The 23624-nt window shown below is 42.8% G+C and overlaps 1 protein-coding gene across 1 annotated transcript in view; it reads left to right on the top strand.

Annotated features, from left to right (window-relative positions):
- The window catches only part of Kif24 (kinesin family member 24), a 34103-nt gene that overhangs the window by 10143 nt on the left and 336 nt on the right, over positions 1 to 23624 (top strand). Inside the window, exons 4-12 of the mRNA XM_051187564.1 lie at positions 651 to 748; positions 1793 to 2002; positions 6987 to 7074; positions 12041 to 12162; positions 12947 to 13052; positions 15037 to 15108; positions 17796 to 17905; positions 20271 to 22445; positions 22923 to 23016. Coding sequence (XP_051043521.1) covers positions 651 to 748; positions 1793 to 2002; positions 6987 to 7074; positions 12041 to 12162; positions 12947 to 13052; positions 15037 to 15108; positions 17796 to 17905; positions 20271 to 22445; positions 22923 to 23016 — 3075 coding nt within the window. The remainder of the gene's footprint in view (positions 1 to 650; positions 749 to 1792; positions 2003 to 6986; positions 7075 to 12040; positions 12163 to 12946; positions 13053 to 15036; positions 15109 to 17795; positions 17906 to 20270; positions 22446 to 22922; positions 23017 to 23624) is intronic.

Here is a 23624-nt window from a genome sequence, read left to right as displayed (position 1 = left end):
AAAAATTGTGACTTCCCCAATAGCTAAATAATTAATAACTCCAACTCAGAGTATCACAAGACACTGAAGATGGGGCAAGTTCAGCAATTATGAGGGTGCATGTTCATTTATCTCACCCATACTTTCTCTTTAAGCTCTGCTATCAGATAGGTCATTTGTGTATTTGTGTATATCAGCACCTTCAGGAGTGGGGTAGGATAATGTCTTTATCTTTGGGGCTCCTGCACACTCCTGTTAGAGTATACATCCTCCAGCTAACAGTGAATGTCTGTGGAACTACAAGTTAAGATATATAACCTACAGAATGAAAATTGATCCCTAGATTCATATACATTGACCTTGCTTAGTCTGTAAGATAATCCTTATAGAATTCATTTCTCTCCCAGACCCAAGAGGATTGACTTACTCTTGTCTTCATCAGTTTACTTCTCTTAAGAGAGAACAAAAGTTGTCTATTTTGTTATTACACTGCAGGAACATGTAAGGACGGGGTGAAAAATAAAGATGGGCATTTACTAGTTATTCATTTCCTTGAGTTTTTCAGTCAGTTACTATTGCTTTGAAATGTGTTTAGCTTTTCCCATGTGTTAATAGAATAGTGGTGGTGAAAATACAAATGTATTTCTATAACAATCAAGTTTATTTTTCAGCATGTTTTTTATTTTGATGAAGTCTTTGGTGAGGCTTGCACCAATCGAGATGTATACCTGAAGACTGCTCACCCACTCATCCAGCATATTTTCAATGGGTGAGATAGATTGATTCCTTCTCCTTCTTTTAGTTTTCTGTTCTCTATAAGCTGTGTCCCTTTTACTAATACATGGGTGCTTTTCTAGTACTTTTGAATGTCATCACCTAAATTTACCAAACACTGAGAAATTTGCAACAAATTTCCCTTTTACACTAGAGATACTGTTTCTGTTTCCTAGGAAAGTAAAAGCTCTGAGGACTTTAATTTTGTCAATATCATCAGAATAAAATATGTAAGTGGTTATAATTAGCTTGACTTTAATAATTAGCAATCTCTTAAGCACTTGGGAAGCCAAAGTGGAAAAATAGACACAAGTTCAAGATTGACCTGGTCTACACAGTGAGCTCCAAGATAGCTGTCACAAAACAACAAAAACAAAGCACAGAATGCAAACAAAGCACACAATGCAAAAGGAAAGAAAAGGAAAGGAAGAGACAAGGTCTTTGGGACACATCTAAGCATCTTATGTATAATAAAAACTTGGTGTTTGTGTGTGTGTGTGTGTGTGTGTGTGTGTGTGTGTGTGTGTGTGCTGGGAATCAAGCTCATGGTCTCCTATGTGCAAGGCAAGCATTCTACAAACTGAGCTATATCTATAGCTCAAGTTGTGTTCAAAGTCCTTATTCAATAGTTGACTTATATGGCATTATCAGTTCTGTAAAATAATTCCTTTAAGAAGGACTGGAAAGATGGTTCAGAGGTTAAGAGCACTAGCTGCTCTTCCAGAGGTCATGAGTTCAATTCCCATCTGTAATAAGATCTGGTTTCCTCCTCTGGCCTGCAGACTTACATGCATGCAGAATACTGTATATAATAAATAAGCAAATCTTTTTTAAAAATTCCTTTAAGAAAATATATCTTGGTTTGAAGATGTTTTTACTTGTGTTTTCATAATATAAGCCTTCTTCTTCTTCTTCTTAAAGAATTATATGCTAGATTTCTTCAAAGATTCTGTTTCTTCCCAACTTATTATTAAACAACTCTATGCAAATTATCACTTCTTTAAATATTTATAAGTAATTCTGATTATTCTTCCCCCAGAGGCAATGCTACTTGCTTTGCATATGGACAAACAGGTGCTGGGAAAACCTATACCATGATAGGAACTCATCAAAACCCAGGATTGTATGCTCTGGCCGCCAAAGACATCTTCAGGCAGCTGAAAGTATCAAGAAGGAACCTCTTTGTGTGGATCAGCTTCTATGAAATCTATTGTGGACAACTTTATGACCTCCTAAATAGAAGAAAACGGTACTAGATAAGAGTGAGATGCTTTGGTCTACATGTACATCACTGTTTGAGCCAGAGCTCCACAGAATCACTGCTCACATGACTTTAATGGGAGCATTTCTGTGAACAGGATGTTCTTTCTTCCCCTTCCTTCCTTTTTCTGCTTTGAGACTGTCTAACTGTGTAGTCCTATCTGGTATAAAACTTGCTGTTTTGTGTGGGCAGCCTTGAACTTGTGATCATCCTGACTCAGCTTCCCAAGTGATGGAGTTAAAGACTTTGCCACTATACCTAACAGTTTTGAAAATGTTAACTCAGCTAGAGAAAAATGTAAAGTAGCCATCCATTAATATCTTTTTGGTGCTGGGGATTGAACCTCTAGCGCCTTACACATGTTTGCAGGCATTCTGCCATTGGGCTACATCTTCAGTTCCCATTAATGTTTTTGAGAAGAAAAAACAGTATCTACCAAGACTCCTCCCCTTTTTTCCTATGAAAAAGATTTTAATTTAGAAAGTCAAAATCAGCATGTATTTAAATATTTTTTCCTTAAAATAATGTTAGTGTAAACTTAATGACAGTTTTCTGAACTTGGCAAAAGAAGATTTTTCTTCACATTCAATTTTTTTAAGATTTATTTTTATTTTATGTATGTGAGTATTTAGCCTGCCTATGTCTTTGTACCACATGCATGTTTTGTGCCTATGGAGGTCAGAAGAGGGCATCAGAATCCCTGGGATTGCAGTTACAAACAGGCAGCTGCCGTGTGAGTGCTGGGAATCAGCCTGAGTCTTAAATTACATTTTAATATCTTTATTTTGTGGGCATATGTGTATGTGTGTGTATGTTTGTATGTGTGCCATGATGGGGTTGTGGAGGTCAAAGGATAACTTGCAGGAGTCATTTCTCTCCTGTGTGCCTCTGAGGCAGTGCTTCTCAGCCTGTCTTCCTCATGCTTCTACCCTTCAATACAAAAAGAAAATTATTTTTGTTGCTACTTCATAACTATAATTTTGCTATTGTTATGAATTGCAATATAAACATTTGTGTTTTCCAGTGATCTTAGGTGACCCCTCTGAAAAGGTGATTCCATTCTTCCCCCCCCCCCAAATGGTTGTGACCTACAGGTTAAGAACTACTGACTTAAGGGATGGAACTCTGTCAAGCTTGGTGGCAGGAGCTGTCCCGCCTCCAACTTTTAACTGTTATCAGGCTTCATCTTACTGTTCTTATAACCTAAAAGTTATCTAGAAGAGTATCAGTATGCCAATTATATGTGTTTCTAGAATAAAGGTTTGTCTAGGTGGGAACATGTGATTTAAACTGAACAGCAGGCAACAAGATTGGGAAGGGATCTACTAGCTGGAGCACAGGCAGGTGGGAGGGAGGTCAGAACGTAAAAATATTGTCATAGCAGAATAAACTAACCCTGCTACTTTTGGGGAGGAGTGAGTGGAAGTTAAGCATGGTGGAAAGCTAGGAAAGCTTGACCAGCACCACAGCAAAGGTGTGCAAGCTGCTGTGGAGGTGGCCAGTGTGACATTCAGGTTCATGTGTGGGACAGTTCCTGTTGAGTAGGGAGTCCTCAGTGGGAAAAGCTCCAGCAGGAAGAGCACTAGGGTATTGAGTAGCATAACTGAAGAAGCCGGCCATATGTGTAGACAGGTCATTGCACTGTTGACCATTCCAACAAATAGTTATGCCAGTGTTTCACAGTTGACAGAAAATACAGTGCTCAGGGTTCATCTCTGAAATATTACTGTCAAATGAAGGTAGTGCTACTTAGTAAATACTTTGGGCAAGAGTTACTTTTCTGATTTAACATCTTTGTTTAAGTCTCCATTTAGCTCAATTGTGGCTTAATTTTCAACCCCAGGTACCCTCATTAAAAGCCTTTTCCAAGTTGAGGCTATAGTTGTGTGGTATAACAATTGACCTGTGTAAGGCCCTGAATGAGGGAGGCGAGGAACTTTACCCAGTCATGTTAGCACAGACCTGGTGCCAGCACTTGGCAGGCTGAGATAAGAGGATCACAGTTTCAAAGCATGAGAGGGGATGTGCATTTGAGTGTGTGTGTTCTTATATTTTCGGTTGTGAACCTTACCTTTAACACTCCAGCCCGTGTATGCGGTTTTTTTCCCACCCCTTATTTATTTATTTATTTATTTATTTATTTATTTATTTATGCAGATTTGTTCTGTCTGCATGTATCCCTGCAGGCCAGAAGGGGCACCAGATCTCATTACAAATGGTTATAAGCCATCATGTGGTTGCTGGGAATTGAACTCAGGAAGACCAGCCAGTATTCTTAACCACTGAGCTATCTCTCCAGCCCCCGTGTGTGCCTGTGTATACGTTCTTATGAAGAGGCAATATCCAATTGTTTCAGATTATAAGTCTTTAATGAATTATCTAAATTACTACCCTGTATATTTATATTCTTCAATAGTAAACAAGATGCAAATACACCAACTCTTGGTTGAAAGCTTTTTTTTTTTTTTTTTTTAAATCTTTTATTAGCCAGGTGTGGTGGTTCATGCCTTTAATCCCAGCACTTGGGAGGCAGAGATAAGCAGATCTCTGTGAGTTTGAGGCCAGCCTGGTCTACAGAGTGTCAGGACAGCCAGCTAGGCTATTATACAGAGAAACCCCAACTCAAAAAAACTTTTAAAAAAATCTTTTATTATATTTTATTTTGTGTCCTGAACCATCTTGCCAGTCCTTGAAGCTATTTTTTGAGGCTTACTGTATATACTGTATAGCTTTATGTTGAATTAACACAAGCTAAAGTCATCTGAGAGGAGGGAACCTCAACGAAGAAAATGCCTCCATATGATTGGGCTGTAAGCAAGTTTGTAGGGCATTTACTTAATTACAGGGAGTGCTATCCTTGTCCTGGTGGTCCCATCCCTGGGGCCTATAAGAAAGGAGGCTGAGCAAGCCATGAGAAGCAAGCCAGTAAGCAACAATTTCCATGGCCTCTGAATCATCACCTCCCACCCCCAGGTTCCTGCCCTGTTTGAGTTCTCAACTTCACTGTTTTTTATTTATTTTTCAGAGGTGAAGACCTAACCCAAGGCCTTAGCTCAGTAGCTAATGATGAGCTGAGTGAAAGAAACCCTTTCCTCCTCAAGCTGCTTTTGGTCATAATGTTTCATCACAGCAATAGTAACCCTAACTAAGATACTTGTGTCTTATGCTGTGGGGCCTGTTTGTTTTTAAAACTCTGGGTAATCATCTAATACGGTCTTTTTGTTCCTACCTTTCTGGGGCTTCTGTAGAGGCCTGTCCTTGATGATGCTCTTTCATATATTTGCTGTAATACTTTTCTGTGATGCTTTTAGGTAAGATACTTCATAAGCCAGGTTTAGCACTTGGAAGGCAAAGGCATGAGGGCCACTCTAAGTTTGAGGCCATCCTGATCTATATAGTGAATTTCAAGCCAGTCTAGGCTATAGACTAAGACTTTGTTTAAAACACAAAAACAGAAATCACAAAAAGCTTTAACTGGAAGAAATATAAGGGAATGCTGTAGCTCAGTGGAAGAGTGGCCGCCTAGCATGCACAAGGCCCTAAGTTCAATTCCCAGCATAAAAAAACCAGAAATCACAAAAAAAAAAAAAAAAAAACTTAGCTAAAAAACAAACAACTAAAAAGGACTGGTAAGATGGCTTAGTTGGTGAAGGTACCTGTTACCAAGCCTGACAGTCTGGGTTTGATCCCTGAAGCCCAGATGGTATAACAGTGGGTCCTTTTAAGCCCTATATGGTAAATTTGCTACTTCTTCCTTTTCTTTTTCTTTTTTTCTTTTTTTTTGGGGGGGGAAGAGGTGGTGTTATCTGAGATAGTGTTTCCCTAAGTAGCCATGGTGTAGACCTGGTGGCTGGTTTCTGAGAGATCATGGGCATTAACAAGACAGGGTTTCTTTTGTACTGTAAAGTTTGGATACTTGCAATGAAGCTTACACTGAGAAAAAATATTTTTGTTTGTTTGGTTTTGTTTTTCAGACAGGGTCTCATCGTGTATCCTTGGCTGGCCTGGAACAAGCTTTGTAGACCAAGCTAGCCTTGAACTCACAGATATACGTCTGCCTCATCACACACACACACCTGCACACAAACCCCCCCCCACCACTTTTTTTGAGAAAGTAATTCATTCTCTCTCAATACCTCTTTCTGCTACAAATAGAATTTTCTCTTAGCCTTCTTCGGTATCTTAGTAAAAGTAAGAGTTCCTTTGGAATAGTGAGCAGACTTAGTACCTGTTCCAGTGCACCTGATTGATGTCAGTGGCAGGCCGTAATCATTTGTCACGGTATTTGCAGGTCTGAGTGTTCAGATGTATCATCCCCTTCCTTGCCATTTTAGAAAAATAACCAGAGGCTGAGGCAGGAGGATCACAAAATAGAAGCCAGCTTGAATTACATAGTGAGATCCTGTCTCAAACAAAACAAAACTATGTATCAGGACTCCTGTTACAAATTTAAAAACAAAACCCCAGCTCTACTGTATTTAGAGAAATCTTGGCTCAGATAACTTGGGGCTAGGAACATTCTGCTCCATTGCTCAGGGATAATGATGTGGTTACTTGCATCTCCCTGCTCTACCTCTATTTGTTACCTTCATCCTGAAGCTAGTTCTCATAGATAGAGAATGACTGCTGCTGCTCCTGGGACTACATGTTTTCAAGAGAAGAGGAGAGCAGCTAGCAAGTAAAGATTAGAGCCACAATTGATTAGACAGAAAGATCCTGCATCCACCAGTGCACTTGTTACTAGCCAGGATTATGCCATCCATGGTTTGGAATATATAAGGGTTTTATGCTCATTCTTTTGATTTTAATCAAGATACTGATTTGTTTATACAACAAGGAAGGACCACCATGGCAGTCTGAAGATGGGCTGGGGCGGAGAAGCATATCTATCCCATCCATATGGTAAAACTATGTAATGGGAAATTCATAGAAGGTTTTGGGAAAGCAAAACAAAACAGTCTTTCCTCGGCAGGCTTTTTGCAAGAGAAGACAGCAAGCATGTGGTGCAGATCGCTGGTCTTCGAGAACTCCAAGTGGACAGTGTGGAGCTCCTCCTACAGGTAATTCATTTCTCCTCCTTATACCCACAGCAGCCTCAGCCCAAGGGAAACACTGCTTCCTAGCAAGTGTGATGGCTCAGATAAAGACAGAGGGTAGCCATGCCACTCACATTTGTGAAATGTGACCCCCCTTTTGAAGATAGTTTATTTCTCCAGTGTCTAAAGTAGAAGGCATGTGGCAGAAACAAATGCATGGCAAAGATGCTCTTGGGCCAGTTTCAAAGGCTGCAATTATAATTTCTGTGGCAGTGGGCTTAGGAGAAAGCTGCTAGAGGCAAGTGTTCTTATTTTAAATAAAATTTTAATAAACAATACTTTCACATGCTCTCAAAATCCTGCTCCCAAGGCAACTAATTTTATTAGTTTTTGTGTACCCTTCCAAAGGAATTTTGAAGTGTTTCTTTATTAAAAGGTATCCATTTGTTATAACAAATATAATATTTGCTCACTGTTAAATCTAAACATTATAAAAATATATAAAGTGGTAGAAAGTAAGAGCCCTTTGACTATCCTTAACACACAATAAATGTCTCTATGATATCCACTGTTAATTGGTTGTTGCTTTTTTCTTGTTCAGAAGTCATTTATTAATTTATGTACAAATATATTTCTAGTGAACCTTCTTCTAATGATCCTCAAGCCTGGATTTCTTGGGGGAACAGATGCTGGGATCAAACACAAAGCCTTACACTAACAAGCACTCTGCCACCAAGCACTGGGCTATCCTGGCTCAACCCCAGCTTTACAGTAGATCATTCATGGCCCTTTTCTTTGCTTCAAAAATAGCTTTAACATTTTTTTAAATTTACTTTATTTTTTTAATTTTACATATCAATCCCAGTTCTCCCTCCCCTCATCCTGACCCCCATCTCCTTCTCACCCCACCCCCCATCTGCTCCTCAGGTTGTGGGCTCCCATGGGGAGTCAAAGAAGTCTGTTGGATGAGGCCTGACCAAGGTCCTCCCTGCTGTGTCTAGGCTGAGCAAGGTATCTCTCCATAGGAAATGGGCTCCAACATTTTTTTTTAAAATAAGTTCTTATATAGCTCAAGCTGGCTCCAAGGATGACCTAGAATTTATGATCCTCAGGTCTCCTCAAGTAAAATGATGAGCGGTCTGAGCCACCACACCTAGCTCTTTGTTTTTTGTTTGTTTGTTTGAGACAGGGTGTTGATGTTGGAGCTCACTGTGTAGACCAGGCTTGTCTTGAACTCACAGATATCCATCCACCTGCCTCTGCCTGCCAAGTTCTGGGATTAAATGTGTGTACCACCACCCTACATTCATTTGTTTTAATGTTAACTGCAAATGTTTACTGAATACTTAACTATCTATCAAATATTTGGCCGGTGGTCCCCCCCAAAATATCATGTGATTAATCACCTTAAAGATCTGTATTATAAAGCTTGTCTTCCAGGTGAGCAAACCGAAGCTAAAATTGGAAGCTAGTCATCAGAGAGCCAAGGGCTGAAGAGCCAACTTCCAGCCCAGATTTATGAACTCTGAAGCAGCACCATTTTAAGCATACTTCATTATCTATAGAGGATTATTAGGGATCAGTTTTTCTTAAGAAAGTAAAAACAAATAGTCACTGGATTAATACATTTATAACAGTGTCTTCTGGCTTTGCTTAAAATCGAGCATTTACAAGCTGTTTTGTTTTGTTTTTTGGTTTTTTTTGTGGCAGGGTTTCTCTGTATTGCTTTGGAGCCTGTCCTGGAACTAGCTCTGTAAACCAGGCTGGCCTCAAACTCACAGAGATCCACCTGCCTCTGCCTTCCGAGTGCTGGAATTAAAGGCATGTGCCACCAACACCTGGCTCACAGGCTGTTCTTAACTACAAATAATAGGGTGTTTGTGCAATTTTGTTACTGCTTTTTCAAAACGAAGTATTAAAAATTGCTGGTAGGCTGGAGAGATAGCTCAGAGGTTAAGAGCACTGGCTGTTCAATTCCTAACAACTAAGTGGTGGCTCATCTATAATGAGATCTGGTGCCCTCTTCTGGCATGCAGGCATACATGCAGGTAGAGCACTGTATACAAAGTAAATAAGTAAATCTTTTTTTAAAAAATTGCTGATAATGGTGGTACATGCCTATAATCCTAACAATTGGAAAGCTGAGATAGGAGGATCATAAACCAAGCCAATCTGAGCTATATAATGAGACAAGAAGGAGAGGGGACTTGAGGGAGAGACTTGGTTGTTTTGGGGCTGGAGAGATGTTCAGCAGTTAAGAGCACACACAGATAAATACAATTAAAAATAAAAATAAATCTTAAATACTGTGTGAAATGATAAGGTAACTTATAATTAGTAATACCTTAGTTTCTGAGTTTGTTTTTCCCAAGATAAATAGGTAGGTTTTGCTTTCTCTGAGGGTTGAGCGTATTTGTGTGCTATTCACATTCCTGTGTCTTGGGATCTGAAATCTGAAGGAAGATAGCATCTGTGTGGCTATTGTAGCAGATCACATAAAAGCCCCTTTCTACTGATTACAGAGGCAGGCACAGAACAAGCTTCCCAGAATTCTCTGCTGTGGAGTTGGAAGGAAAGTGTTTCTCACACAAGTATTCTTATCATCTTCTTGCCCTATTTTCCCCAGCCATTCCTTGAGGAGTTTGAGGTGACTCTAGTCTTTTCGATTCTTAAATGGGGAATGAACAAGCACCTTAGGGAAACCTTTTTTTCTTACTTGGGTCAAACCCAGGGCCACACACAGGCTCAGCAAGCACTCTGCCAACTCAGCTACACCACCAGCCCACAGCTGTGCTCTCTTGGAAGAGTATATGGCATTGTCTTATCCTAAAGTATTGTTCCTTAAAAAACGCATGAAGATTTGCGTTTGTTAACATGTAACTTTTATTTTCATTGATTTCCCTAGTCTACAAAGCTACAGTCAGGAGGACATCAGAGATCCAGGTGGAAGGTTAATATGAATTATGCATACCTGACACAGTTACTCTCGTAAACATTTACTGACTGGAAAGCACAGCACTTGCTTACTTAAATGTTACACCTACTCTCTCAGATGTCTTTGTTGGTACCACTCAGGTGTCACTAATGTGTCTGTTAAAGTGTAGTCTTCAAGTTTTACCCTCAGATAACCCTCAAGCTCACTCCAACATGGCTACCCAATACTGCCTGCACAACTGGCAGCTTCATTTTTCAAACAGGAGTCTCCTTTCTTCCATAAATTTGTCCTTCCACATCTCTGACTACCTCAACTCACCAGTGCAGACACCAGGACTGTTCTGCCTTTATGAAGAACTAACTAACTGCCTTGACATATTGCCCATATATGGATTCAAGATTTTTGTTGTTGTTGTTATTCTTTAAAAAAACAAAAAACAAAAATCAAAAAGCAACTTTGTTTAGGGGAGTTAGAGAGATGGTTCAGAGTTTAAGAGCACTGACTGCTCTTCCAGAGGTCCTGAGTTAAATCCCTAGCAACCACATTTGTGGCTCACAACCATCTGTAGTAAGATCTGATGCCCTCTTATGGCCTGCAGGCACACATGAAGACATTTTATGTGTGAATGTTTCACCTGTAGACATGTGATGGGAACTGAGACTGGATCCTATACAGGAGGAACAAGTGCTTATCTACTGAGCCATCTCTCCAGCCTCTCAAGATTTTGTTTGTTTAATTTTTTAATTAATTAATTAATTTTTTTGGTCAATCAATTAGGGATTTCCTGACAAATCATTCCAATTCTTTTTGTTTTTAAGATTTATTTTTGGGGCAGGAGAGATGGCTCAGTGGTTAAGAGCACTGTCTGCTCTTCCAGAGGACCCAGGTTCAATTCCCAGCACCCACATAGCAGCTCACAAACTGTCTTGTAACTCCAGTTCCAGGGGATCTGATACCCTCACACAGACATACATGCAGGCAAAACATCAGTGTACACAAAATAAAGGTAAATTTTAAAAAACATTTATTTTCATTTATGTTTGTGTATATTTGTGTGAATATATGACATGTGGTTGCAGGTTCCCACAGAGGCCAGACGGTATCAGATACCCTGGAACTGCAGCTACAGAGGAGTGCAAGTCCCCACTCCTCATGTGGAAGCTGGGAACCAAGCAGACTCTTAGCCACTGAGCCATCTCTGTAGCCTAATAGCTACTTTATATAGTCACAGGTTTTTATTCTCAAGACTTTTGATACCTGCTCATATTTTTTATCATTGCGTTGTCTGTAAAGATCCATACAGGAAGATGTATCCTTGGTGGATCTCAGTTGTATATGGAAGGTAGAGACTGTACACAGTATTACTGCATCTCAGATCAAGGATGGCATGCACAGTACTGTATCAAAATTTTAAAAGTCAGGGTAATATGTTCATATGTGAGTATATTTTCATTGCCCCGACACTGGAGGCCTGAGACGACTTCTCCCCTCCTCTACTCCTTTGTGGCCAAAATATCCCAGTTAGTCTTGACTCCCAGGCAGAGGTAAGGGAGTACTGGAGTCAAGGGAAGTTACAGGTACATGAAATAACTCACTTCCCTGTTCCTGAATATCAGGTTTGGCCTCCTTCATGCCTGCATCCTGGTAGAGCAGGTGGATGTGATCAGTCATTCTGTGATGTACATTTTTGTCCTTTGCTCCAGTTACTAAGATAGATGAATGCTATGAGACCTTGCTCTGAGCCAAGTTTTGCCCTGGGGATCTTAGTTAGGCTAGATCCATCAAAGATATTAAAAAGAGTGTGTAAGATTAAGAAGGAGATTAGCTCTCGAGCCATTGACTGTTCTCCCACAAGATTAGTATTCCTCATTGTTCTCACTGCTGTTGGTACTTTGTGTGATTTAGTGTCTGGGCAGACTTCCACCTGGACATCAGAAACTGCAGTATGCTAACAAAATTACATGCCTGGTCTCTGCTGCTTACTTAGCCAACTTTCTGGAGCCAGAGGTCTTTGTTTTCTCCCAGAGGAAGTCATTGTATGCATTTTATTTTCAGGTGATCTTAAAGGGCAGCAAGGAGCGCAGCACTGGGGCCACTGGCGTCAATGCAGATTCTTCCCGATCCCACGCTATCATCCAAATTCAGGTGAAAGATTCAGCCAAGAGGACATTTGGCAGGTGAGCAGAATTGCATTGTCTGCCTTTCCATATGTGACTTTGAAATAAAAATGCTCTACATGAAACACCCTGCCACCTTGGATCTTCAATGCAGGAATATAGAGTAATCGTTGTTAGCCCTGAAATAAATCATTGTATAAAGTGCCATCAGTTGATTAACCATGAAGTAATGACCTATTGTTGGTCAACCCAAAGTTATTAAAAGGGACATTGATTACTTCTAAAGTGAAACACAGTATCAGCAGAGAAACAGCAAAGACTGCATCTTGGAGAGCTTGCAGGCCATAAATGGGGGTGGGGATCCATTCTTCTTGAAAGAAGATGTAAGACAATTGGATACATTCATTGCTTTTCTGGTGCTGTCTTAGCAAACTCTGCCATGCTGATGGATGAGCCTGTCTCACCTCTGAGTAATGAGTCGTTCTCTTCTTTTTCATCCTTTCTTGCTAGAAAATAGCCAATAAAACTTTCTGTTTAATTATCTAAGTAGTCACCTAACTGATTTGCATTACGGTCACTTAGCCTTGTGGGGAAATGCTGTATTAATTTCAGTCATACTTCCTCACAAACGAGTAGAGCCAATAGACATGTCTGAGCAACCAGTGCTGGCTCCAGCTGACACACACATCAGGGTCTTGTGATGTTTTTGGAAGTCTAACAATAATGTCCTTTATTTCCTGAGGATGAGCCATGTTCCATTTCTTCCTGAGGTCACAAAATGTCACTATTATGAAAATAAACCAAAGCCCCAAAGAAGTCGTTTCTGCTGTGTCTTTTTTTCTAGGATCTCTTTCATTGATCTGGCTGGCAGTGAGAGAGCAGCAGATGCCAGGGACACAGACAGACAGACAAAGATGGAAGGCGCAGAAATAAACCAGAGTCTGCTGGCTGTGAGTTGTTTTTAGGAGATTTGGCCCTAGCATGAAGGCAGTTGTTGAGTGTGGGTAAAATCAGGAGGTCACTGTGCTTGCTCTCCCCTGACAGTGGAAGTCCTGAGCGGACTGCAGGTGCAGGCAGCCTCTACTGCGCTACTCTTCTTCCCCCTTGCCTCTTTCCCTCAATCCCTACCAGTTAGACAGCAATGTTCTGCGATTGTTAAATGGCTAAGGAAATTTAAACTATACTTAAGGATACAAACATAGAAAGTAGTATATCTTTCATATACTTGTCACTCAGTTTCAACAGTTATTAACAGTTGAAAAACTTAACCAGGGCCAGGAAGCTAAAGGTTCTTGCTGCCTAGCCTAACATGTGGGACCCGATCTCTGGTACCCACATGGTGGGAAGATAGCAACTTCTACAAGCTGTCCATGACACACATGTCACCACATACATGCACACACAAAATAAATATAAAAACTTAAGACTCTTGAGGCAGGCAAATCTCTGCAAGTTCAAGGCCAGCCTGGTCTACAAAACAAGTTCTAGGACAGCCAGGGCTACACAGAGAATCCCTGTCTCAAAAAAAAAAAAGCAGCCCCATCCTTCGCTTAGTTGGATTACTTTATTTTATTACCACTATGTATGTAAATGGGCACATACATGGCAGGTGTCTGGAGGTCAGAAGACACCTTTTGGGAGTTGGTTTTCTCTTTCCACCATGGGTTCCAGGGACCAAATTCAGGGCATGCTTGTGTGGCAAGAGCTTTCACCCAGTGAGCTATCTCACCAACTCCTGATAGATAAAAGGAAACCCTACTTTCAAGGCACTTTCTCAGTTGACAATCCTCCTTCCAGACAGCTCTAGCAGCTGGTGTAGCTTGTGTCAAGTTGACAAAAAACAAACAGGACAGTACCATTTTGTCTCTGCTGCTCCAATTCCTCCTCCTAAATCTGCACTTGAATTTATTCCTGTAGGTGTACATGTATGAGGGGGAGAGGAAAGCAGCTAGATGTGAAGACAGAAAGAACAGTAAGTCAGGCGTCCCACTGAATGAGCTTGGACTCAGGGCTAATCTAGGATCCTTAGCAAGACAGCACAGGATGGTGTCTTCCCAGTCTTGCTTGAGTTTACTTGTTGAATAGGAAACAACAGGGCATTTGACTTTCTTAAGGAAAATTTCCCAAGTTAGTTTGCCTGTTTGCTTTTTGAGATTTGTTTTAATGTTTTATTTATATGTATGTGTAATGTGTTCCACATATGTTTGGGTGTCTGAAGAGGCCAGGAGAGGGTATTAGAGGAATGTCAACTGAGAAAGTGCCTCCCACAGTCTGGTCTATTGACAAGTCAGTAGGGCATCTTCTTAATTAATGAGTGACATGAGAGGGCCCAGAGCACTGGGGGCTGGATTGAGTTAAGTAGTGTGAGCTGCCCAGTGTGGGTTAGAACTGAGTCCTGGCCTCTGGAAGAGCAGCCAGCACTCTGATTTTTCAGGGCAGGGTTTCTGTGTGTTAAGAACCCTGGCTGTTCTGGAATTGGTAGACCAGGCTGGCCTTGAACTCAAAGAGGTCCGCCTGCCTCTGCCTCCAGAGTGCTGGGATTAAAGGTGTGTGCCACCACTGCCTATCAATCAGACAACACTCTTAACTCCTTAACTCCTAGCTGTGCTTTATTTAAGAAAACTAAGCTTCCTGGCTTATATGGTTCAGAAGTTAAGAGCACTGTCTACTCTTCCAGAGGCTTAGTGTTAAATTCTCAGCACTCACATGGCTCATAACCATTTATAACTCCAGTCCCAGGGGATCTGGTGCCTTCTTCTTGCCTGCGTGGGCACTAGACACACACATGGTGCACTGACATACATGTAGGCAAAACACTCATATATATGTAAAGTAAAAACAAACTTTAAAAGAGAAAGAAACTTATGGGTGTAGCAGCTGTCTTCCTCACTATTTCCATGTCATACTGATGTCATTTACTCTCCCACTTTACAGCTGAAGGAATGTATTCGAGCGCTGGACCAGGAACACACCCATACTCCTTTCAGGCAGAGCAAATTGACTCAGGTAAAGTTAAACAAAAGCCTTGAGTTTGTTCTGGTTCATTCATTGTTCCTTCCTCCATTACTTTGTTAATTTAGCCAAGTGACCACTACATTCTGGGGAGAAAGAATTTAGGTGTCATTTTCCTTCCAGGAGTTCTCATTGTACACAGGCAGAGATATCTGCAGCGCCAGGGCAGCCACAGTTCTAAGAGGGCATCCATGCTCTTCCTGTTACCACCTGTTGTAGTCTCATTCTGTTCTGTGATAAAATACTCTGTCCAGTTCATAGCTCACCACTGAGGAGAGTCATTGCAGAAACCATGGAGCACTGTCACTTACTGGCTTGCTCCCAGGCTGAGGTAAGCCTCCCATTCAGCCCAGGACTTCCTGCCCCGGATGGGGTAGCTCATGTACCTCATCTAACAGGACAGTCACCCACAGGCAGATCTGATCTGAGAAATCCCTTAATTTAGACTCCTCTCTACCAGCACTCAGGAGGCAGAGGCAGATGACTCTGTGAGTTCAAGGACAGCCTGGTCTACAGAGTGAAGCCCAGGACAGATTAGGCTACATAGAGAATCCCTGTCTCCAAAAACCAACCAAGCAAACCAAACCAAAGAAAACCAAAGACTCTGTTCTCAGATGTCTGTGTCAGATTGTCAAAGCTAACCAGGATGCCACCTTTCCATGTTCTCCCAGAGTAAAGATCCTCCCTTCTGCAGGGGTGGTGGCATTTTCCTGAAGTCCAGCTACTCAGGATGCTGAGGCAGGAGGATCACTTGAGCCTAGGAGTTCAAGACCAGCCTGGATACATAGAAGACTGTATCTCAAAGCATAAAATGTTGGATATGTTGGTGTGTATCCATGTTACCAGCAATAGGCTGAGGCAAAAAGATTGCTTGAGCACATACACTAGATATCTCTAGGCAATATAATGAGATCCTGACTATCTACCCCTGACCAACAATAAAATGAATGGGGACTAGGCCGGGGTATATCTCAGTGATAGCACTTGCCTGATATGCACCAGATCCTAGGTTTAATCCTCAATACTAGGGAAAATACATACATACCCACACTATATACATACATACATGCGTGCGTGCGTGCGTGCATGCATACACACACACACATATAATTTAGTAGGGTTACTGAGTCTTGAACTTGAGATGCTCCTGCCTCAGTCTTCTGAGCATCTAGGAATACAGGCCATGTTTATTCTGAGCAATAAAAATATAGGGAGTTTTTCCTTCTATTGTGGTGAAAATGACTGGAAGGTCCCAATAGATATAAGTCAGGTCTATATGAACTGCAGAGGAGCAGCCTAAGGAGGGATTTGCCTAGGAAGAAACAAATGTAAAAGTTGTTATATTGTCTTGAGCGCCTTCCATCATTAGATCCTGTATACAGGGAAAAATAGATTGGGTCTTGGGAGGTCAGAAGGAAGTTCTTGGATAAGAGCCCACAGTAGCTTCACCTTAGTTAGAATTAGTGTTCACTGCAATGATGTAACCTCTTTTCAACTATGTATATATGTGTGTATATATGGGATGTAGTGGACTGAGTTAAGGTGCCTGCAGAGTCTAGAAAGTGTCTGACCCCTGGAGCTGCAGGTATGGATGATTATGAACCACCTAGTGTGGGTGCTGGGAACTGAACTTGGATCACTTGGATGAGTCTGAAGCACTCTTAACTACTAAGCCATCTTTCCAACCCAAGTGAAGTTTCTGCTCATACATGATTTAACCACTCCTGATTCTGACATTGAACTTTTTGGTTTTTAAGTAAGTTTCCATCCCCAGAAAACATGCTTCTACTTTTAAAAAGGAATAATCTCAATAGTGTATGTTATAGGGCCAAACATGGTGTCACACACTTTAATCCTAGCACTCAGGAGGCAGAGGCAGACAGATTTCTATGAATTTGAGACCAGCCTAGTAGTAAGTTTCAGGCAAGCCAGGGCTACATAGCGAGATCTTATCTCCACTTGGGGGGGGGAAAAAGATGATGATGATAAAGGGTACCCTAAAGTCTAATTGAGTCAACAATTAAAGTTGCTGTTTCGGTAGTGTAGGGAAGTTCCCACTTCTGGACCTTAATCTGGCCAAATTTTCATCAGACTTTCTTAATCTTATGTACAAAAATGCTGGATTTTCTTTTAAAAACTATTTTCCTTTATACCTATTTGTGTGCAGGGTTGTATATGAGCATGAGTTAATTGTACCTATCTCCATCTCCATACACTCAGAGGCAGAAGACCTCAGGTGTCCTGCTTTGTTTTCCTGTAAGATAGGATCTCTCTTTGAACTTGGAGCTACGCTGGTAGCCTGCAAGCTCCATCAACTTCTGTCTCTACTCCTCAACAACATTAGATTATAGGTGCCTACATTTATGCCTGGCTTTTTACATGAGGGAATGTATATGTCTTGCCTCCATGTATGGCTATGTACCACATGTGTGTCTACAAAGACCAGAAGAGGGCCTCAGAATCCCTGGAACTAAGTTAGAGATGATGTGAGCCACCACGTGGCTGCTGGGAATCAAACCCAGATCCTCTGCAAGAGCAACAAGAACTCTTAACCACTGAGCCATCTCTCTAGTCTAATAATGTATTTCTTCTTTTGTGAATAAAGCAACCTATGGCCAGCTTCTTCACACATAAGTAATCAATATTCCCTTTGTTCATTGGCCTGTCTCTTGGTTTGACAGGTCCTGAAGGACTCTTTCATTGGCAATGCCAAAACCTGCATGATCGCCAACATCTCACCAAGCCACATAGCCACAGAGCACACACTGAATACCTTGCGCTATGCTGACCGGTAAGTTGGTTATAGGGTGTCAGGTTGTAACAGACATGATGGCACACACCTTTACTCCTAGCGCTTAGGAGGCAGAGGCAGGTGGATAGATCTCTGTGAGTTCAAGGCCAGCCTGGTGTACAAAGTGAATTCCCACACAGCCAAGGATACACATTGAAACTGTATCAAAAAAAAACAAAAAAATGGGGGAAAAAAGTCAGATTGTGTGTGTAGGTTACATGTGTTTGTGCACATGCCTCTCAGACATAGAGTGATCTGGCATTTGACTCCACAGCCCTCTTCTTGGAGATAATATACCAGCATTTTGAAAAATATGACCAGTGAGCCCTACATTTGTGTGTGTGGCAAGGGAAAGATGGCACATGTCCCTGTTCAAAATCAAAACCAAGCCGGGCAGTGATGGCTCTCGCCTTTAATCCCAGCACTTGGGAGGCAGAGGCAGGCGGATCTCTGTGAGTTCAAGGCCAGTCTCATCTACAAAGCTACACAGAGAAACCCTGCCTTGCAAAACCAAAAAAGAAAAAAAAAAAAAAAAAAAAAAATTGATGCCATCAGTATCCATCAGGAATGGAATACTAACCTACTTTCCTACTGGCTGACCACAGCACTGTTTGTAGGAACATGTAGGTCCAGAAAAGACCAATCTGGACATGTCAATAAAGATAAAGGCCCAAAGAAGGGGAGGAACTTCCCAAGGACTTGTTAAAAGTTGGTGGCAGAGGTAATACCTCTGTAAGAAAAATTGCAGGAGGCATGGGAGTGGGGATGTGTGGAAGTCAGATGTAGACTTCTGATAGTCAGTGCCCTCTACTATATGGATCTCAGCGATCAAACTCAGATTGTCAGGCCTGGCAGCAAGTCTTTACTACTGAACCATCTTGCTGGTCTTAAAGCTAGCACCCATTAACTGTTTGGCCAGGCTTCCCTTCCATCTCTACTTACAATTAGTGTCTTACATAATACATGTTATAAAAATGTTTTACATTATGTAAATGTGTTTTGTGTGTCTGTCTGTCTGTATGTATGTATGTATGTGCACCCATGCATGCCTGGTGCCAGAAGTCAGAAGACATCAGATCACCTGAAACTGTAGTTACAGAGGGTTGTGAGCCACCATGTGGGTTCTGGGAACCAAACCTGGTAGATCCTACAAAAACAGTAGGTGCTCTCTCTCCAGCCCCCAGAAGTAAGAACACTTTTGATTGTCATGACTGAGGAAAGGTGCTACTGGCATCTAGTGGGTAAAAACCACATGTTACTAAACATCGCCAATACACAGAGCCTCTGTAATAAAGTGTCAGTGCTGCTAAGTTAGGGGATGCTGGGAATACGTCATCCCCTAGTGGGACTAACACAATCTGCTGCTTTTTGGAGGTTTTGCTTTCTGAACTGCCCAGCAGATTTAGGGGAATTCATCTTCCCAGAGAAGCCTGGCAGGGTGTTTGCAGGACAACAGGAGTCTGGGACTATAGGTGAAGGGTAGACATGAATTCCTGAGTTGGCCTATATTCAGGACCCATGGCAGGCACTGCATGAATATAGCATGATCCTGATTCCTAGCTTGTCCTTACATGGGGCTGTGTTGAGTTACAAACTTCCAGTCTCAGAAAACACTACTCTTAGTTCAAGTGCAGTGGGTACACACGTTAAAGGAAAAGGTGTCTTCTTTTATTCTCTCCTGCACCTGGCTTTTTCTTTTGGGCCACCAACCAGCTCCCAAATCATGACACGGAGACTAATTATTAGTTATGAATGCTCAGCCTTACGTAGGCTCATTTCTTGCTGTCTTTTATAATTTGTTTCTCTTCATCTATGTTTTACCTCAGAGCTTTTTACCTATCTACCTACCTACTTATCTTCCTTCCCTCCTTTCCTTTCCTTCTTTCTTTCTGTATATCTTACTTTCTTGTTATCTCCATGGCTGGCTGGCAGCTACCAGGATTCTGGCCTTGGGCATGTCCCTCTCTTTGTCCTCATTCTCTTCTCTCTTGAACCTAGATTTCTCCTCCTACTTATTCTCTCTGCCTGCTAGTCCTGCCTATCCCTCTCCCTCCTAGGTACTGGCCATTCAGCTCTTTATTAAACCAATGAGGTGTCTTAGACAAGCAAGGTGAAACAAATGTAGCACATCTTTACATAACTAAACAAATGCAGCATAAACAAATGCCATACACCTTCACATAACTGAATATTCCAGAACATAAGCCTAGTTAAAATAAGATTCAGTAACACTCTCCCAGAGTAAGAAAGAACTTACAGTCCTTGCCATACATCCCTTGTTTGTTGTTTTAATTCCCTGAAAACTGTAGGAAAGTAATCACAGATATAGAAGAATGTACAATTAACATTAAATGGTTATTTATAGGGTGAAGGAACTAAAGAAAGGCGTTAAGTGCTGTGCTTCCACCGCCAGCCGAAATCGGACAACTGCAAACTCTTCTCCAAAACGAATTCAGAGTTCCCCTGTTGCCCTGCCAGGGGACAAGTGCTCCCCAAAAAAAGTCAAACTGGGACTTCAGCAGTCACTTGCTGTGGCCTCAGGCCCCACAAGACTTAAAGCTCACCCTTTGGCCAGCCATGCTGCCAATATCCCCTTTGCCTCTGGACCTAAAACCCCCAGTAAAAGGGGTAGTTCCCGAGGGAGTCCTGCCCCTGAGTGGGACACAAAGACTAGCCCTTGGAAAGGAACCATGAGGTCTGGCCATTTGACCAAAAAGGGAGCAGAAGAGTCAGCACCATTGTGCTCTGAGAAAAGTCAAATTGTCAGCAAGACTGCCATTGGATGGGAGAGCAGGGCCTCAGGCCCAAGAGAAGGCCTACTGCGTGTCAGGCTGCCTGCCAGAGGGAAGAAGGTGCAGCCAGTACAGCCAGTGCAGAAGCAGCTACTGCCACGAGCTCAGCTCCCTGGCAACAGCCACCATTTAGAAGCCAGTCAGGATAGCAAGGTGGGTACACCTGCCAGGCTTGCCCCTGAAGCCTGGACAAACTCTCTTCCCCAGCAGAAGGAAAGGGAGGAGCATTTGCGGTTTTACCACCAGCAGTTCCAGCAGCCACCACTCCTCAAGCAGAAGCTAAAATACCAACCACTGGAAAGGCTTTTATGTCAGCACAGGCTCTCAGAAGGTCAGCTCCCGAATGAGACTGTTTCTCACCTCTACTCTAATCCTGAGAGCCATGATGGGGCCCAGGCTGAGGACCTGGATGACAGTGATTTCAGTGAGGATTCCTTCTCACATATGCAGAAGACCACCTTGGAGAAGAGCGGAAGCTCATTCTTCCTGCATCAGAACAGGGAGCACAGCCCTGAGGAGCAGGTGGCAGGAAGGCAGCAATGTTTGCGGTTCGGCTCTGAGACAGATGGTGATGGGAGGGACCTAGCTGACAGCTGGGTGTGTCCCAGGGACCCCATCATAAACCACAGAAGAGGGGCACTCGGTCAGAGCCACAGCCCAAGTAAGGTGTGCTCCATGTGGAGCAAGGAGGAAGACTCTGCCTCCTCAGGGCCTTCTCCTAAGGACAACCTGGCCCAGAAGCCTTCCTCCTCACAGGTTGATCTTGTGCGTCACCAAGAAATGAGTGCAGCTCAAGCCTTTGACATCAGACCGGAGGCCTTCGGAAGTGAGGTTCCTGGGCAGGCTGAGGACAGCTTGCCATCCCCAGAAAATGGGCTGTCTTTCCCACTATCCCACATTGCAGTTTCTGGATCCCCAGACCTAAGAGACAGAGAAGTCAGTGAAGACAGAGTGACACAGGCACCAGGAACAGTGAACAGCAGTGCTCCTTTCCAAGAAGACTCTAAAGAGCAGTTACATACGTGCTCTGCAAATGTTTCTGGACTCATGGCTCCTCTCACTATGTCCCTCCTGGAGCCACCAAGTCAGGAGGACCCTTCTTCCTTGGAGCAGATTGCCCAGGATAGAGCTGGGCATGGTCTCATGGCTGAGATCACAGGAGGGCCTGCAGTGGGACACACAGTATTACCTTACAATCAAGAGGCTGCCTTGCCAGTATCTTCAGCAACTCCACACCTATGGCTGTCCTCATCTCCCCCTGACAATCGGCCTAGTGGTGATCTTCCAGCTCTGTCCCCATCACCCATCCATCAGCGTTCCCCTGACAAACTGTCCAGTAGGGGGTCCTTCCAGAGAAGAAGGCCTGCACTCTTGCCTCAGAATCATGTGGGTGATGATCTGTACCATGACAAAGCTGAAGAGACTGAACTGGGGCGCTCCTTGTCATCCCCAAGAAAGCCCTTCTCCAGCAAAGATGGGGTACCCTACTCTCCACCTTTGCTCACCTCATGTACAGGAAGTAGTGATGAGGCTGGCAGTCCCTGGGCCCAGGAGAGAAAACACCCTGCAGGGTTCAGCTGGCAGGAGCTTGTTTCCTCCACAGACTCCATCAAGCCCTCAGACGAGGACATCTTGTGGCTCAAGCACAAGCCAATCTCAAGGTGCTTGGCATCAGACACTCCTATGGTCCCCAGCTGCTCTCTCAAGGCCTCAGGGACACTCTGTCCACTCACACTGGAGCAGGCACAGTAAGTTGGACTTAAGCCCCTCTAGCATCCCATGCCCTTTTCAGTTTGCCTGCCTCTTCACTGGACAAACTTGTGTTCCTGTTGTGTTCTCTACTAATTAGAACCTGACCAAAGGTAGACCAGTTTTTAGCCCTGACCTGCTTTGATCCTGGTAGAAATAAGAGCAGACCTTGTACCAAATACCCCAGCTGCCACAGCTTTATAGCCTTTCTCAAGGAAGCCATGGGAAATAGGCAGCCCCTGAGAAGCAGCTGGGAAAGAAAGACAGCCAGAGAAGTCTGTGTCTTACTTATCTTGTGGGTACTCCCTCGCCCCTTGACTAGTCCTATGAACAGAACAGAGGAGAAGGCAAGGAGCGGCCAGCTGACCTTACCACCCTGGGCAGAGGCAGGGCCTGGTGTGAAAATGATGCTCAATTTCCAAAAGCTGTCCCTGAATGGGAAACCAGAAAGGTCAGTTTCTTCCCTATGTTCCTAGGCAGGCGGTCATCTGTGCACACCAGGAACAGCTGGATGAAATGGCCGAGCTGGACTTCAGGGAGGAGACCTTAATGACCCAGATGGATTCCAGTGTAAGTAGAATAGCCACATGGGCTATTGACAGCTAGCTTGTGGTTTGATGGTCATGCTTGCTGTGATATTTATGACATCAGGTTGTGCGCTAACAGTTTGGGCCTTGTGGCCCTCAGAGGGTCTGGGAGAGGTGGGAGATTGTGCTACACTGTTCACTGCCAAGCTAAATGGTTTCCAGCCTCTGTCCTTAGCCATTCTGCCTTCCTGAAGTTTTGTTAGGGCCTCCCAGTGATTACTGTAGCAGTGGCCATCTTGCTGCTTACAACCTGTAGATCCCAAACATTGTTTATAAGCACCCTTTGCAGAATATAGTCTGCACCTATGAAGAGGTTCCCAACAAAAGCCATAGAAACTTCAAAGATTTTCCCCTGGGAAGATGGACTACGGGTCTAGAGAGAAGGCTCAGCAGTTAAGAACACTCATTGCTCTTATAGAGAACCCAGGTTTGGTTCCTAGCACCCACGGGGTGACTGACAGCCATCCAGAACTCCAGTCCCAGGAGATCTGATGTCCTCTTCTAAATCCCTTGGGTAGTACCAAGTACATACATGGTATAGAGACAAAACATTCAAACACATTTTTTAAAAAATTTACACAAAAAAATTTA

This window comes from Phodopus roborovskii, unplaced genomic scaffold (assembly GCF_943737965.1).
Source record: "Phodopus roborovskii unplaced genomic scaffold, PHOROB, whole genome shotgun sequence".
In the NCBI taxonomy this organism is placed as follows: domain Eukaryota; kingdom Metazoa; phylum Chordata; class Mammalia; order Rodentia; family Cricetidae; genus Phodopus; species Phodopus roborovskii.
This window is presented reverse-complemented; position numbering and strand designations above follow the sequence as displayed.